The following is an 18,623-nucleotide window of genomic DNA, read 5'->3' on the forward strand; positions in this document are numbered from 1 at the left end:
CGGGAACACTGAAAGCCTAACGGACGGCTCTTCCATTGCTTGGAATTATACCTCCACACAGTTTACGGTGTGTGGGTATGATTCCAACATGTTTGATACCAAACATGATAGGAATTAGTTGCAGCCGATTTCAAGATAGTCCTTGCGTAATTATGCAGTGCCCCTCTATATAGTATATGGCTGCTTCACTTACCACCCGGGAGAATGGACTCCTTAGGCTGTAGGGTGTCTGGCAGGGGGCACCCTCACACTTAGAACCAAGTACCCTGCCTTCAGGAATGCAAGGGACTGCTATAAGGGTGACTTATAGGTGTAAGGTGCAGCGATCCTAGATATAGGAAACCTATTTCTTAAGTAAGTGGTGCTATCACCAGCTTACACAGGCTGCAATGGCAGGCTTGTAGTCACATTTTGAATGGTCTCCCATGGGTGGCATAATGCATGCTTCAGCCCATGGGGGACCTTGGGGTACCTATGCCCTGGGTACCTCAGTACCATATACTAGGGACTGATAAGGGTACCCCAGTATCCAATCTGGGATGTACCAAAGTACTGAACAGAATTTAAGGTAGAAAGCAGATAGACTGGGGTCCTGATTAGCAGGATCCCAGTCAGACTAATCAATAACAGCTTGGCACCAGGTAAAAAGTGGCGGTAACCATAAAAGCAGATCCTACTTTCCTACAGCTTCCATCTGGTCCATAGGTCTCTCCATGGTAAGGGGCCTTGTCACTTATAAAATAAGTTGCAACCTTGCATTCCTACCTGTAATCCGAGATCCAGGGATCAATATGACTATGCCCCCGGTACATCCATACGTTTAGGTATGGGGGTGCTCTTTCCGTCATTGGAATCAGCTGCCAATAAACCTGCACTCTTGTACTAATTTAGCTGTATTTAAAAACTTCTGAAAACATGGCTATTTAATTTGCAACTTTAAATCGACGGAATCTATGAAGTCTGCTGTAGCGCAGAGTGACCGGGGGGGGTGACTTGAGCACTTTACAAATATCAATAACATACACGTTATAACTTTCCACCAGAGGTTACACTAGTGTAACCTCTGATGGAAAGTTTTATAACGTTCGAGAGATGCCTTTATTAGTCTCGGACCGTGGCCAGTGCTGTGATGCTGAATGTGTAATGTATTGGCGGGAAGCCAATGGGAGAAATCCGCAAATGTTGAACAGCACGTCCAGCAGTCTTCAGTCTAATGATAATAGACACTTGGCCATCTACACAATTCTCTTTGCTGCGATAAAACCTTTAGCACAAGTGCCTTCTTGGTAGCTCCTTGCATCTCCGCTAAAAGTTTGCAACTCAGAATGTTCTTTTCTTGGCTGCCATCTACTGTGCTTCGCTTTGCTCTTTGCTTAGGTTTCACTTTTTCCTGGCCACCTTTCTTCTTTTCTGAAGGTATTTTTGTTTGTGATTTAGATTTTATCGACTTACATTTTAATGGGTTTTTAAAAATATTTTGAGTTTCCTTTTATTAAATCTTTAATACTAAAAAACACTGCTGTTTTCTTACGTTGCAGACTGCTTGTTTCTCATAACAGACTTAGGCATTCCATAAAGCCGAAATGATAGATTTACTTTGTCGTACCAAGTCACATTATTGAGTGTACGTGGGGCCTTTCACCTCAGGCAATTTCAGGTGGTGTAGTGTCAACTGGGTGTGTAATTGTCCTCATACTTGCTACTGGGGTTTGCTCATCTGATCAGTGCCTCTTTTGGAACAAGATTTCACCTTCACATTAAGCCTGGGTTTTCAGGCCGCAATGTGAAAGAGAAAATGTCGAATTGACGCTTTTTGCGCCTGCCGGTTAAAATTTAGGGGCACACCTGTTTTTGCCCATATCATAGTTCGTTTAGCGGTGGAATACTGAAAAGCGCTGTGATGCTAGTTACACCATTGGCAGATATTGTGCTATTCTAGTGCACTGCAACAACATATTTTTGAGTGTGTAAGATTTTTTTTCCTGCTCACCCAGACAATGTCACACTCCAAATTATATGGTTTCTGTCAGAAATACTTGTATGATGAAGCTGACCGGGCTCGTCAAACATGTGCTAAGTTTGCTAAGGCAGCCTTCCAAACAAACTCCCGTGCATCACCGTGCTTCCATATTGAACAGACACCTATGAGTTGTCATTGCTGGTCTATATGCCTTTTTCAGATCACTCCTTACGACAGTATGTGGTAGATATTTAAGACTTTTACTTTCACTCCCCCCTCTAAAAACGTTTGTTAATTTGCACATTTAGTTTAGTTTTAAAAGGGGATGACCGAGTAAGTTTTCAGAGAGCTTAAATGAACTGATTGTTTTTTATTACATTGGAGTGTTTAATAAGGTTGCTCTAATGCACATTGTTTTTTTTCTTCTTCTGTTTGCATGTGTGTTCTGACAACAACAGAGACCAAAAGGACAAGAAAATAAAGGTAAGCCTGAATTGACATTGGACTGTGGTTGCATTGTGTGTTCTGCATGCGTTTTGAATTTGATTGTTCAGCAACTTCCATCTGCTGGGCAGTTTGTAAATTGCATGCACCCGAAGCTGACGGGTACTGAAGGCACATACGCAAGGTTCTCACCCAGCATTGGGTGAAATTGTGCTTAGTACATGTTAGTACATGTCTCCAACAGGTCGATCGCGAGATACCGGTAGCTCACCGACCCTCAGAGTAGCTCGCGCTGCTATTTAATTTTTGAGACGTCATTTACCATTTTATTTTGTATCCCGTAATTTTCTTTCACAACTTTCAGCCCTTTTCCACAACTAAACAGCCCTTGCCTGCCCTCACACAAACCAGCTGCTCTGATTGGCTGTAGTGAGCTTAACTGGGGCGGGGCGGGCTGAAGACCGTGACGTTTTTCCTCCTACCAACGCCACCTGTCTTTTGCAGGCTGGCACCGCGCTTCCCATCATCTTCCACTCCACTGACTTCACTTGGGCCTCCCAGGGGAGCTCTGAGGTAAGAGGGCCCCCTGACCCTGCATGAGCCGAGTCGCCGGGTAAAAGCACTCATTGCTTGCAAGGCCTTTTGATTTTAGCGTTGTCTGCTACTGCACTTTAGATCTGCCTTCAGTAAAAAAGCGCAGTGGCAGGCAACGTTTAAAATTAAAAAGTACTTTCAGGCACTGACTGGGGCTGGGCCGATATTCAGTGGTGTAGCTAGGGTGTGGTGGTGGGGGGGGGCGGTCTGCCCCAGGCGGCACTATTTTGGGGGCGGACAAAGGCATTCAGATAAGGCTCGGCTTGTTTTCAGGGACGGGCAGAGAAGGAATAGGACTCTGGCAATGTCCTATTCTATTTTTTTGCCGCCCCCCCCCCGCCCCCCCCCTCCCCCTCTCTTCCTATTATTCCCTCTCTTTCTGTCTTGCATCTCACTTACTGAAAACGGTGACTTGAAGAAACTGTTCACAACCTCTTTCCTTCTTCCATTTAGTTGCTTCCCTGTGAAATGGATCCAAAAAAGAAAAACACTCTTGCGAGAAATGCCCTTTTTCTGACATTTTTCTATTCCAAAGTATTGGGATGGAGAGAAATATATTTTAAATATGAAAAATAAATACATAACTAAATAAAGCAAGACAGAGCGGTTGCAAAGTGGCCAGATTGGTTTTATTTACATCCAAATACATCAGCATTACTTTACAGAGTTTGCCAGTGAAGCGCTACTTTTGTTTTCTCGTCTTTCTTTGAACAGCATTGTTGTCCCCAGGTGGGAATGTGTACCATTCCTGGAGGTACTGCAATACCTGTTTGATGGGCGGATTGGAAAACACAATGTGTACCATGGCTCTGTGTTTATGGATGTGGTCTTTAAACCATACTGCTTACGTTTTGTAAGGATATAAGCAATGGACATTGAAACTGTTCCCTTCAGGGCCCTCTAGTCATGTCCTTAACTTTTCAGGTAAAACCACTCGCTGATTTCTGAATAGTGAATGAGGGATCGTTAAGGTAACGATGTTGTTTCTGCTTACATTTCATATGCTTTGTTTACTTAATCTTGCATTCCCTATGAGTGGTTGCTTTAACTTTTTTTTTTTTTTTTTTAGGCAGCATATTACTCTTATCAAGAGCATAATTTGAATTGAGCCATATCCAAGTGTTTATTGCGGGCGCAATTAGGTTGTAGCTGAAGGCAGTGCGAGTTTCTGTCAGTGGGGAAGTATGTTATGGTGTTCAGTGGGGGAGAGGATGTGGCACTATGGCCAGAGCTGTCGAATTTTGAACTGTGGAACTGGGTTCAGCCTTCATGACCAGTCCACTCTACTGAGGGAGCACATTCCCATGCTAGACCTTAGAAGGCCCCACTAGACCAATCTAGACGGGAGTTCTTTAGTATTTTGTTCAAACGACAGTATGGGCTCTGAAGAAATTAGGCTTAAAATCAATGAAATTGGGCGTGGGGGGGGGGGGGGGGGGGCTCTTGGAAAAATGTGCGAGTTGCTTGGGGTTTAGTAGCTCACGACAATTTTCACTGACCAGAAGTAGCTCTCACTACTCAAAAGGTTGGAGACACCTGTTCTAGATATTGTCCCAAACCTGTGCTCCTGTTCACTTATACCTTGCACTTTGAAAACATTTTCAAGCTCTGTTTCTGAGCCACACAATGGCTTACTATAGTCATTTGTACGCAAATATCTCATGAGTGGGTTTTTGTCGATGCTGCTTCAGCTGATGGTGGAGGTTTTACAGCGTGGAACGTCAAGTAAAGCGTGTGCGTCCCAGGACTGAAGTTATCTCAGTTGGCAGTATGGGAGAGTATAGGTATTTTTGGCAAAATTGTCAATTTTTTTATTTACACCTTTCTAATTGTGATAAATAACCCATAACACTTGGTTAAAGCGTCTACTACATTAAAAACAGGACCTAAACACTGTGATCGTCGGACAGGCGTTTGTCACTTAGGTGGCACCGGAGGCAGGCTTCTAAATCTGAGCACCATTGGGAGAACTTGGATTGTTCAGTCGCTGTGTTTAAAGTCCGAATGTGAAAAATGTGTTTCTCCATCATTTAATAGTTAATAGGTGCCTAATCCTTTGACTTGTCTTTAGGATCCCAGAGCACTTTTCCACAAATGCCTTTGTCGTATGTACAGCAAATATGAAAATTACAATTCTATGGAACAAACATTTACAGGCTACGTGTGTGTTATAGTAGCAGAATTTTGTTTTATTCTTTAGGACTGGCGTTGGCAAAGACATTTCTAAAACTATATACATATAATATAGTTATTGGGGCTTTAAAACATCCCTCTATTATGGTATAATTCCTGTTTTGCTTATGTCTGCTGCTGCTAGGGCAATGGGCCAGCCTTCTTTCTTCAGACATTGGCTAGCATTCTTGTTTTCATAAGCGGCACAGCCACATACAAAAAGCTCTTTCAGGGCCTGATAAAACTATGACAATGTCCATCTATGACCGTCAAAAAAAGGTCAGCAGCCAATGCCAGACACTTTGCCGATGGTAGTTTACTTAAAAGTAGCCAGTTAAGTGGAGAATGGCATTAGTAAATACTAAATGATCAACAACAATCTTTCACGAAAAAGGAAGGAAACAAGGATAATGTGTCAAGAGAGGCTGCAGCCTCAAAGGAATGAAAACCTCATTGCTCTTAGGAAGTGCTGCTCCACGAGAATCCCATCATGACAATTGGCAGCAGTTATTTCAATTGCATTTTTCCTCTTTTGGAATGAGGATCCCAGAGCATTATGTTGGCCTCTTTTAGGCTTTTTTTTTTTTTTTTTTTCTTTTTTTATTCCTCATATACCGAGATGGGCATTCCTGATGGGAGGCCACAACCTCTCCTCACCGATCGACCTAACCCAGCCCTGATATTCGAGACCGGTGCAGAGAGAGAGAAGCTCAAACACTCAAGCTACCAGATAACCCAGCGTTATTTTGAAGGGACCAAACAAGCAGTGCCCAGGTAAAATCATTGGAATATTCTTTACCTATTCCACCATGCAACCAGGGCTGCCCAGACCTTTCCATAACTGTTGATGTCACATGCCATATCAGATTCACTAGTATAAATTATATATTTCAGGCACTCTATAAAAGTTGGAGCATTTATGTTTTTCCAGGCTCTACATATCTCTCGTCTTGCCAAAATAATCACATAAAAGATAAATTTAGATGCCGGTTCATTAAGATGATAGTCTGTATGCAGTCCAACAAAATCATTTCTGGAGTAACTTCAATTTGTTTATGTAATACATCAACTAAAAAGTCTCGCATCGTGATCCAATAACTTGCTATCTCAGGACAATCTCAGGACAATCTATAAACATATGACAATCATCAGCTGCAGGCAGTTTACATCTTGGGCAGTAATGATCTAAGCCTGTTATCTTTGTTAGCTTTTTTGGAGATATATATGCACTATATGCGGTATATAGATGGTTTCTTTTAAGTGGAGCTGATTTAACCACAGCATGCAGCATAGCAAAGGAATCTCCCCATAGTTTCATGAGGTTATTGGAATCTGAGCTAATAGCATTGCCCCAAAGATTGTGAAGTTCAGATTCTGTTATAGCTTCTACCTCTAGGATGGCCCAGTACCAAAGATACCTCCTGCTTCCATCTACCCTTTCTTGATACATAGTCAAACTTGGGGTTCAATGAATCAGATTCCCAAGATTTAGTTGCCCACCATCCCGACAACTGATAGTACTTATATCTTGATAGGGTTCCACCTGTCAGGCAGGATAGGGACTCCCAATTCAGAAGCTGCGAGTCTTTCTGCAGATCCTGCCAGTAAAACAAGCCTGCCACTTTAAGAGGACGAGATAGTTGGTCATTAAGGCAGTCTGGTGAATCCCAAATCGGAGCCTGAGGCGCATAATATGGACTTTTTAGGCTCTTTCTAACGTACAGCTAGTTCTTAAGAGCCATACCCAGAGTCTTTAGTCTAACCCGCTTAAAAAACTTTGAGTCACCGTACTTAAATACAAAATATTCTTGCCCCTGAGGTATACCATGTAGTAAGGCTTGAAACAATAAGCCCAGAGAGGAGGCATCTGTCTTTCCAGCTAACATTCTAAATTTTTTAAAGTGAAACGAGTGACAGTAAACAAATAAGTCCGGTAAAGTTAACCCTCCCATTTTAACACTTCTCCTTCATTTTTTCCAGGAGATCCTTGATGTCTTAGCATCCCAGATAAAGGAGCCTATTTCCCCTGTATTTTAGCAATGTCAGGTGCTGGGAATGTTAATGGAATAGAATTAAATAAAAAAGTAATCTTCGGCAGGATAATCATTTTAATTACATTTACTCTGCCAAAAATACTCAGAGGCCGGACCATCGTTGCATCGTTTTAGGCTTGTATTTTTTTTCTTTTACTAGAATATCTTCTGGCTTTGACTACTTACCTTCTTCATTGGCCGCATGGATATTGACTTTTGCTGTTTCACCTGCTTTGTCTTTTCACAACATGGCCTTCAATTTTTGTAACGGGCCTTGAATGTTTGGGTAAGTAATCAGAGGAGGATCCTGGTTACCTTTGTATGGTCTGTCAGCTTGACACGCCGTTCTCTTGAAGTCTTAGTTTTACCAAAAGATGTCCCACAGACTTTGTAGGACTATCAGACGTTTTGCCTTCATGGAATTCAGTAGATGGATGTGGAATAAGAGATCCTAGCTGTTAAGACCCCCATGGGTAGGGGCTCCTTCAACTACGAGTCTGTCAACACCCTCAAAGTTGTCAGGGCAGATGTGGCTGCACCCTGTGGTAAACTATCCAAACACTTAGCCGACGTTCTTCCCAAAACTGCAGAGATGATTTTCAAGTCATTTTTATGTAATGGAGAAATGGTCTCTAACCAAATGTTATGTTCAGTGGCAGATTCTTCAGACCCTGCAGCCGATGAAGATCCTCTTGGCTAAGGTGTGCAGACCTCAAATATGTTCAACAGACGATTGCGAAACTCCCGTTTCCTGACATAACCCTGTTCGAAACAAGGCCAGATGGCTAGATGCAGTGAGTGAAGGTGGGCCCACCACTCTGAAGTCTTTGTCTTGTAGTGAAAAACAGACTATCCGAATCATTAGGGTAGGCCAAAGTGTCAATACTTCTAGTCGACGATTCTAGTTTCTCCCAGAAAATAACAACAAAAAACAATCCTACTAATGCGGCAACCCCGCTAGCTGGAGAGTTGAACAGCAACACAATGATGCAGTAGGAAAGCTTCCAACAGGAGTAAAGCGGTGCTTGACATTCATTCACAGAGACTTGCATGGGGAAATAAATATTGACCTCTTTCAAAGCGGCAACCTATTACAAGAGAGACTGTGACTGTGCACTCTGGTTCAAGTCTCCTCCACTGATCATTCCACCAACATTGTCTATCAACACTCATGTGGATATCTTTAAAGATGCGGTCAGTGCTTGCCTTCAGAAATGTGCTGGAGCTGATCCTGGACCATTCTTTTAAAACTAATTGGGGATTTATTTGTTCATTCCAGGCCGAGCAAAATTAATCCTAAACGAGTTTCAGACCTACTCTTGATCTCAAGATGTTTAGTTAACAAATGAATCATAAAGGAAAGGTTCAGGAAGCTTGCCTTCTGACCAGATTTTTTTCTCAACTACATGAAGAGTTCTGGAGGCACAACCTAAACTTTCAGAAAGCATATTTCTACATTCCAATTGCATCGGATATTTTGCAGCTTTCAGTTGTCAATTGCCTCGATCTGTGCCCAGCGCTATTGTTTGGACTCAAGTCAGCTCCCTGAACATTCCTCAAATGAATAACTGATACTCACACACATGAGGAAAGTTAACATAATTATTTTTAGCAGGATAAATGGTTAATAATGTCATGTGTTTAGAAAGCGTTCTATGTTATCAGTATGATGGCTTGACTAATTAAGGAGCATGACTTGCAAATTATGTGCACACCAACCCTGGTTCAGTACATCCGTTATCAGGCAGTGAATCCGGACACCTGAGTGTTGCAAATATTTTCTTTTGAGAATAAACTGCTCTGTCTAAGGTTTTAGTCTCTGCAAGGAATACCTCATCTGACAGCATGCCAAGTCTTATCCCTGTTGAGGTCCATGGCTTCGTGTTTTTTCATTTTTTCAAAAGTCAGTCTTAACATGCATCTATTGCAGCGATTCACGGAAGACAAATGGAACCAATAGAAATGCAGTTGTGAGGAATAACTGCTGCTGTCACCAGCGACACTGAAGTCGATCCGTATTTGTGCGAGCTAAAGAGTCTCATTAAGGAGTGAATTTTCATCAGTACCTTCCAAATCATATAATTTGTCAGATTCCTCCCTGATGGGCAGCCCACATGATTTATCTGAGGGGTTTAGGTATTTGGCCTCAAACAAGTCTCTTTCAAATGAGTCAAGTGGAACCTTGTACAGTTCATCTAGTGCTATCATTTCTCTCAGCCACCAAGACGTTAGTCATGATACAAACAATCCCACCATGATGTATTATTTAAAGAGGATGGGAAGGACATGAATAAGAGCCGTGGCTCCGAACGTTTAGGATATTTAGCAGGTGTCTTATACCCTTATATCTACTTTAAAGTCTCTTAGCTTCTCAAATATTATTTGAGTTCCAGCCAAAACTCGTGTCCACATTTCAAGCTAGTACATTCACACTGTTTATTAGGTCTCGCCTGACCCAGCGCATGCGCTGGTCTGGCGAGACCTATTGAGGGCTCCAAAAAGTGCTACCAGGCCAGCCTAGAGCTACAGTGCATGGGCGCGCGCCGCGATTACATTAACTTTCGCGGCCGTTTTGATATGTGATCGCGATTGCGATCACTTTCACGGCCGCTTTGCATAGCCAATAGCTCTCGCTTTTGGGACCTTATAAGTATTTAGTTACGCAACTGTTGCATGGCTAAACACTTATAAGGTCCCAAAGGCGAGACCTATTGGCTATGCCAATGCTGGTTTGTCCTTTTTGTCTGATTACGTTGGGTTGATTTTCCTTCACCTTTCCACAACTCGCCCTAAGAATACCGGCTATTTCTATCTTTTTTGCATCTCGTTTTATTGCCTTTCAGATGTTCCTTTTAGGTCTGGGTTGCTGCCTAAAACACACCTATTGTTTCAAATATTCAAACACTGAGCTTTGTATCAACCCATGTTGACTTTTTAGGTCGAGCATTCAAGACCTCTTGTATATACCTTAGTGTATATATACATACTTATGTGTATGTACTTTGTGGGCTCTGGAGATCAGCCCTAGGACTTGTCTGCTTCCGCTTAGGGACTTTTTTTTCTGTTCAACTGCCTCTATTTAACTGTCTTGATAGAAAACTACCTGGCGTGTCACGCAGTTTGGTGCTTACTTTGCCTCCATGTTAAAGAACAGTAGATGTTTCAGCACCCAGGCTAATGTGCTACATAGCTAAATACATATAAGGTCCCAAAGGCACGACCGATTGCATTGCAACTGCTTGCTTTTTTTAACCTGACGTTTTTAACGGGAAACTACCTTTGCCACGACTCTAGAACAAGTCCTAGGATCACGCAACCCATGCAACGACCTGCCAGAACAACAACTCTGCCTTAACCACGCATATGCACGGTTAAGGCTGATTTGGTCTCGTGTTCGGGCAGGGCGGCGTTCGGATGAGCTTCGCACAGGAACAGGTAAGAGGGGTTCGTTATTAGTATTTAGGGGTGTGGGGTTCAGGGCTAATTTTCAGGGGGTGGTTGGATTGGGGCAAGTTTCCAAGGGGGGTGGATGTGTTGGGATTAGTTTTTAGGGGGTGCAGGGTTAGTTATTAGGGGTGGGGGGGTGTTGGGGTTTGTTTTCAGGGGTGGGGCGTTGGGATTAGTTAATGGGATATTGTTAGTTTTTAGGTACGATAGTGTTTTTAGGGGGGTTTGGGGTTTAGTTTTTAGAGGGTGGGAGGATTGGGGGGATCGGGGTATTAGTCGAAAGGCTTTTTTTTATTTACCATGCATGCGTTTACAACGAAAAATCGTGGTAAAGGAATGCGTGGTAAAAAACTTGAGGTTTAGACGAGGTCGTGGTAGCAACCTCGTTGTTGTGGAACTCGTTGTTCAAACATACAACCATTTTTAACCATTTGCTTGAGAATTTGTCAGTCACAAATTGGCTCAACCCACAGGGCTATTTCTCTCTCGCCTAATACTGCTAGGTTCTTTTTGTGTGTCCTTCCACCTTCAGTGGAGTGCATGCATTGTAATGTCTGGGGAACTGTTTTACATATTCTCTCTCGCTCTGTCTCCTTGTCACTAATTTAGACATAAATGCACACTGGTGCAAGCCTGTATTACATGCACTAGCACATTAAATGCAGACCTAGTGGATTCAAACGCTTTTTCTTATTCCTCCTCCTTTTTGGGTCTTGCCTGGCGTAGACTGCGCAGACATGCGCAGTCTCGCTGGTGATATTTAATGAGTTAGGGTAGAGTTCTCTAGTGGGCTTTAAGCCCCGCCCCTCTTTTCCATTGGCTGGCGTCACCGTTTATGCTAAACGGTGGCCAGCCATTGGAAAAGAGCGTCTAGTGACGTACAGTTTTCTCTTTTAGAGGCGTCCCAGTTGGACTGGCTCGGTTGCTTTACGTTTGTGGTAAAAGCATTTATCTTTATGGGGCCATGTGTTTCAAACATATGGCCCCATAAAGACAAGAGATCGGCTGCAGCGCGGGCCTTTTTCAGTTTCGAGACCGCGTTGCTCTGCCTTGTTTAACTATCTGCTTTGCTAATCGGGGCAACTTTTATTTTGGCACCCCAGCCTTTTTTTTTTTTTTTTTTTTTTCTCCCAGTCTGACCCTGCCCAGCTTCCATCTCTAACTTAAGAGAGCTGGAAGGAAGTGGATGGAAAACTGTTTTCAAATCCGACCTCGGATTAATAAAAAAACGTGAAGACCTGCAGGAGACACAGACCTTTCCCTGCAAGAGAACCAGGCCGACCCCATTATTCCGGCCCCGCAGGAGGACGTGACACCCCTCCTTCCTCCAAGACCCTGCTTTCAGACGCAGAAATGAAAGCCATAAATTCAGCGGGGGAGAGCAGGCGGAGTGCTCCTACAGGTAAGTATCTGCTCAGAACACATTTCCATATGGGTAGATGCTGTGCAGCAGGAAAAATAATAAACTTCCACGAGAGGCTGAATTACGCGGGCCCAATTAGATTTCACATCGCCAGAGGATTTCGGCTTCACATTGCAGATGCCCGTAATGGTGGAAACTCCCGGACGTTTTCCTGCCCCCATTTTGCAGCGGAATGCGAAAGTCTGGCGATTCGCGAGGAGATATTAATGAATCCAGCTGCGTTAGATAATCCGGGCCTTTGTCATAGCTACACATTTTCTATTTTAACAACCTCTTGAAAGCTTTTTCATATTCAAATATTCAACGTAACACCTAACGTATTTGTTGTTTCAAAGTAACAGGGTTACAACCTCATTCCAAGGTGAGCACAATGAGTGAACAAGCATTGGCAAAATCATTAGTTTTAGTGTGGCCTTCCAGCTTTTAAGCTATGCAAATTACAGTGTTTGTTAATGATTCTGTGAAACTTTAAATATATTAGTTTCATGTGCAAGGCCCAGGCACCTGTATATGGGGGGGGGGGGGTGCATGTGTGTGTATCAGGCACGCAACGCCCATTGGGCTCAAAGGGCTTCAGCCCCCCTGTCGTGTGTGGCAGGCCAGGTTGAGACAGCTTCCCAGCACACACACAGCCGCTCCCGAGTACCTCACCGGTCTTTTAAAGACCATTTGCTTGTTAATTAGGCTTTGTTGTTTTTTCATCCCCTCCTAGAGCCCATGCATCTCCACCCTGCCTATTGCTGGAAGAATTTCCCCAAGCCCCCGATTTTTTTTTTTTTTTTTTTTTTTTTCTCTCCCTCCTCAAATTGCCTGTTTCAGCTAAAAGCACAAACTCATATCAGTGCGATGACAAAATCCTCAGTTGATCTACATATCGAAATAGATAACCTAACGATTTAAATGCCTATGTATGTCAAATAATATGAATAAACTAAAATATGTAAACAATATAGTTAAAAGAAAATTCTTGCTGCCCCTTTCTCCCTTAGTAGGAGAAAGAAGCAGCAAGAAACAAAGTTTCTTAATAAGTGACCTAACCTCAGCTGCCCAACAAAAACTATGTACGCATTGAAGGATTTGCAGTACTTCACGTATTGCCTCTTATGACATCTGCCCAGATATTTCCATTCTTTTGGAATGCATTTGCCCTACCCAGCGTAACTGAGCTTTATGCTACATTTGATGAGTTAATACTTATTTGGGAAGTAAGAGAGCTTCCTGAATGTGAAATACATTAGATGCTGGACACTTATACCTGTAGCGTTGTAAGGGTTGTTTTGTAAGGGTAGCTCAGCGCCGACACCATCGGACCACGCCACGCCGACACAATCGGACCACGCACGCAACCTGGGTTTCACCCTGGACTCCTCCCTCTCGATGACCAAGCAAGTCAACACCGTCTCGTCCTCTTGCTTCAACACCCTGCGCATGCTCCGAAAAATCTTCAGATGGATCCCCACCGAAACCCGAAAGACCGTCACCCAGGCCCTCGTCATCAGCCGACTGGACTACGGAAACGCCCTTTACGCAGGAACCACCGCTAAACTTCAGAAACGATTACAACGCATACAGAACGCCTCCGCACGACTCATCCTCGACATCCCTCGCCACAGCCACTTATCCGCCCACCTGAGAAACCTGCACTGGATCCCTGTCAACAAGAGTATCACGTTCAGGCTCCTCACCCACGCACACATAGCGCTCCACAACATGGGCCCCGAATACCTCAACAACCGCCTCTCGTTCTACACCGCCAGCTCCGCCAGCCTCACCCTCGCAACCGTCCCACGGATTTGCAGAACCACCACCGGAGGAAGATCGTTCTCCTACCTGGCAGCCAAAACATGGAACTCCCTCCCCGCACGCCTACGAATGACCCAGGACCGTCTAACCTTCAGGAAACACCTCAAGACCTGGCTTTTCGAGCAATAGCAGCCACGCCCCCCCCGCCCCCCCCCCCCCCCCCTCAGCGCCTTGAGACCCTTACGGGCGAGTAGCGCGCCCTATAAATGTCTTGATTATCATCATTCTTTATTAGAAGTTTTCAGTTGTACATTTTGCTAACATACCTTATTGGGTTCCTCTATAGTGTACATTGTGGAGTTGTGGGAAGAATAATTTTATGGGCCTTGATAGTACCTATGAGTTTTGGAAGGTAGTATCATCTTGACCCGTTGGTCCATTATTTTTCATTTGACCAATGCCTTTGCCGGATAATGATACAGATCTTTCAATGATATGAGGTTGTACAGTGACCGGCAAGTCTGTTTCGGCACTCACCAGTGACTCTTCGTAAATGTAGTGAAAAGTAGCCCATTTATTCACTGCTTGCTTAAAAGGTCAGTCATATGTTGGTGCATGCATATTTAATACTTCTGGTCTGTATTGAAAAATAGTCCTCAAATTCGATTCAGACACTTCTTTCTGTGATAAGGCATGAGGGGGGTGTGTTGTAAGTGTTATAAGATAAATCCTGTTTGAAATACTCTAGAGAGCGCAAAGTGAGTTAGAAAAAAGTATCCTTGCTTTGATGGTGAGTTATTCTGTGAAAGTTGATTGAAACGTGCACTATAGTTTAATTATTAGTCTTGATTGTGCACCCTACTATAATATGTAGCAATTAGCTTAGAATATTTGATTGTTCAAATAGTTTTAGAACCAGATATTTAGATTTCCACTTAAAATCAGTAAATGTCCTTGTTCTTCAGCTGTTAGAAATTGATACATCAAAACCAACCAAATCAAAATTGTATCACTAGAATTTGATTGAACTAGTTAACGCGGTCATCCTTCTATTTTTAGTTCAAAATGGATCGCTGCATCCAAAGGATACCACTCACGACAGCGACTTTGAGCCTTATCTTTCAGGACAGTCTAACCAGGTGAGTGATAAGTGTGACAAGTGGGTGCAGTTCTTGTGTTCAACAAAAAGTTAATGCGCAGATTTGATTTATGCACTTTTTATCGGTATATGGTGATTGAGTAACAGGAGCAATATTAACTAGTTAAAAATTACATGCATTTACTTTTCAATCAGGCACTCGCTTTTAAAAAAACATTATTTCATGTGGTGCCAGTCTGTTGCCGATAGATCTGAAGAGTTTTAAATTCCTATGCATACTGGTTCTTGAAGGAAACGAAGATTTTCTCCATGACCATACACACATCTCTTTACAAGGTTTGCACAGTATTAAGAGTTAGTTAAAATTCTTCCAGAAACGCACAGAAATTAGAAATCTAATCTCAGCCAAACATTCTACTGTTAATAGCTCTTCGTAGTGTGCAAACATGTAAAAGATTAGAAAAAACAATTTGAATAATTGTGCACTTGAGCAGTTCCTGTAAAACATTATAGAGATCATACCGCAGTTGGAAAACAATGACAAATGGGCAGACTGGATTCATATGAACAAGCTGTTCACTGGCTTCTTCTGACTTGTGAAACAAACTAAGTGCTGGACCCGTTACTAGCTCTTTTATTTGCGCTCAGACAGGATCTGTTGGAAGTCTTGGTAACATCAGTTCTTAACTCTACTGTGATGAAATGTGAAAGGTCTGGTTTCTGGATTTCACAGCTGGGTAAGCACATCCAAATGTACAGTTGTGAGAACTGTTAGAAAATGTTTCTCAGTTCTAAGAGTTTGCCACGTGAAAGTTTAGAATAACAACCTGTCCCTGGTCACTGGATCCCTCTCGTCTAAATCTTTTTTTAAAAATGTGAACTTTAACATGTGGAATGCTTGGGTTTCTTTTTTTAAAATGTATTTATTATGTAATGTAATCTTCAATTTTTCCTTCATGTTAAGCTTTTTGTAACGCTCAGTCAGTGAGGCATTGTGGGTTCTATTGACCAGCTTATTAAAATGACGGGTTTCTGTTTTTGAAAAAAATAAATTGGCTGTTTTATGTGTACCACTGCATGAGAATTGTTGACCACCCTAACTGTTAATTTTTCAGATTAAAATAGGAATGAATAAAACCTATCTAGAAACTTCGTTAGTGTGGCACATAGACTTTGTCTCTCTGTCTGTATACAGCAAGAGGAGCTTGGGGGACTGTTAAATTATATTAAATATCTGTAAACGTTCTATTTAAAATTTGGAATCGCAAGTCATGTGTTTGATGAAAGGTGTAGTTACATCCATTCCAAACCTTGAATACTTGTTGCATATTTTAGACAAGGCTGTATCTGTAGCATATTGCGCAAAAGCACATTTCCTTTCATGCTTTATCTGAAAACCAGCTGACATCTACCGCCAACAACAAACTCTAACTTACTACATGGATTTCCTTTAGTGAAATATTTACGCCTAGTTTTACTGAGATCAAAAGCATAAACAAATTATGTCAGTCCAATAAGACCAGTCTGTCGTTTTGTCGTCTTACCTTGTTGTGGTAGACCCAACAATCGTATGCAATCTTGACTGGTACCTGCAAAAGGTTTAGGAATCGTTCGGGAAGAGCGCCCTTGCCTGTAGTTTAGCAGTTGGTAATTACAGTTTGAAAGGCACTGATGTTGAAGCAATGTTGGCTGATTAAAACATTGTTTACAATCTACTTTTTCACACAATACTTATTTCATGCCTGTTTTCATAGTATTGTGCTAATTATTGAGGCTTTTGTAAAGTTGGAGGTATCCGAATTAAATAATGATGAATAGAAATGAAAGAATGGCCTATAATTCAGCGGAGAGGAATCTTTTAAGTTAAAATAAGCACGTCAGTTTCAACTGGAATAAAACCTATTAGAATACCAGAGCAGTTTACCTTTTTTACTTGCATAACACACATGCTAGCCTCTGCAATTATCCACTTACGTTCTTTTGCCATTGCTGGAGGTATTGTGTCCTTTGCTTAAAATAATGGTCTATCAGCTTCACTACTTGTGGGTTCCAAGTGAATGCTCTGCAGAAATTTCAAGGCCAGAAGCCCACAGAGCCATATTTGATGAATTGGGGATCAAAATCCTTGGTGCAGTACTCCTCCAAGTCAAGGAGACTAATGAAAATGCAAAAAATGTGACTGTTCTCAAACGTGTGAGACTATCACTTACTCAGTAACACTGCACTCGAGGGCGATGGACCTTGTCTCAAATGAGTAAGACCACAGTGTGAGGAAAAAAACATACTGTGACTCTGAATAATATTTTGCTCCAAGCTGTGAAACCATTGTCCAGTGAGTGAGACTGTTCCTAGGCATGATGCTCACACCCAGTGTTGAGTTTATACCTCAAGGGGTGTGATTCTCTTTAGATGACCGAACACATGTCATTTATGCAGTGTTTGTTTATTTGGTGTGACCAGGGAGTGCTGCCTGGTGCCTTTGAGGTTCGTTTCGACCACACACACAATTTGAGCATCTACACCAATGCACTATATTAATAACAGTTTGGTATTTTCAAAGTGACAGGTTGTTGTGTGCCCAATATAATTCAGTGATAGTGCAATTATGTATTTTGTTAGGAAAGTGTTTGAATGCTCTCATTAGAGGGCCTACTATTTGTAAAATAAAAAAATAAAAAAAGACAAATAAAACAATTTGTCAAATAACCGAAGCAAAACACTTTTTTGTAAATCTTCCGTGTTAGAATACTTGGGGATCCTTCCTAAATAATAGAGCTATAGTTAGCCCTGTTTAATTGTCAGTGTCTTCATTAACATTGGCCTTTGCTATTAGTGACTCAGTTTAACGCTATCTAACTGCTGCCACTTAGCCAGTGTCTTAACTACTCCTATGAAAAGATGATTGTTGTCTAGCACTCTGTCTCGAAAAATGCCCAATTCACCCATTTGTACTTTGCACATGATTCCTACATGACTAATGAATGGCTTTCTGTGGTCTCTGAAAGGTTGGCTTGTGCGCTGTAGTCTTCTCTTGTCTATACATTTTGTGCAACTCGTTTTTGATTCTCATATGCTTACAAACGCAAAGCGTCAGCTGGTACTCTGCTTTCTGGACGTTTTAGAGACAAACTGTTATGAGCTTTGCATGTGATAGAGTGAGCATGTGTCCTGGATTTTTCCTGTTTCTGTAAACCTGGTCTTGTGTCCATCACTTTTTCATAATTACATGTCCAGGTTTTCTCAGAGTATGGGGAACGCGTATTGAAAAATGGCAGTCCCATAGGTTCCTTTTTCGTAACCAATACTGACTGTCCCACTAAGTATAAGGAATGGGGGTGCTGTACTGCATCACTGTCACTTGGACAGCAAATCAGGTTGCCTGTGCAGTTCAGAGGTTTCAAAAGGGACTCGACTTTATTAGTAAACCGTTTAAGATACAAAGATGACAATCTGTGTGTCGGATATGCTTTTAATATTCCCTATTACCAGACAACTGCATATCTCGAATTCTGTCATTTTATTTTGTTTTCTATGTTGATGAATGCTTTCTTTCAGTTCTTCTGTGCCAGATTCTAGCCTCCTTTTTAGGTCTCGGGACCATCCGAGAAAACGCGCATAGATTCCTGATTTATTGCCTTGTTCTTTTACCCTCTTATCCCTTTACCCCCACACCCTCAGCCCCTCCAGATTTGCTTTCACTCACCTTCC

The 18,623-nt window shown here is 42.3% G+C and overlaps 1 protein-coding gene across 7 annotated transcripts in view; it reads left to right on the forward strand.

The window, feature by feature from the left end:
• YTHDF1 (YTH N6-methyladenosine RNA binding protein F1) overlaps window positions 1-18,623 on the forward strand; it is a 161,883-nt gene that overhangs the window by 41,341 nt on the left and 101,919 nt on the right. For 3 of the 7 annotated variants that reach the window (XM_085619720.1, XM_085619718.1, XM_085619721.1), the window contains exons 2-4: window positions 2,419-2,443; window positions 14,876-14,955; window positions 15,564-15,652. Coding sequence is in view for 2 of the 7 variants with exons in the window: in XM_085619715.1 (XP_085475841.1) it covers window positions 2,419-2,443; window positions 14,876-14,955 (105 nt within the window). In the remaining 5 variants the exon portion in view is untranslated. The remainder of the gene's footprint in view (window positions 1-2,418; window positions 2,444-14,875; window positions 14,956-15,563; window positions 15,653-18,623) is intronic. The other 4 variants (XM_085619717.1, XM_085619715.1, XM_085619716.1 and 1 more) reach the window with 2 other exon arrangements.

This window comes from Triturus cristatus, chromosome 7 (genome assembly GCF_964204655.1).
Source record: "Triturus cristatus chromosome 7, aTriCri1.1, whole genome shotgun sequence".
In the NCBI taxonomy this organism is placed as follows: domain Eukaryota; kingdom Metazoa; phylum Chordata; class Amphibia; order Caudata; family Salamandridae; genus Triturus; species Triturus cristatus.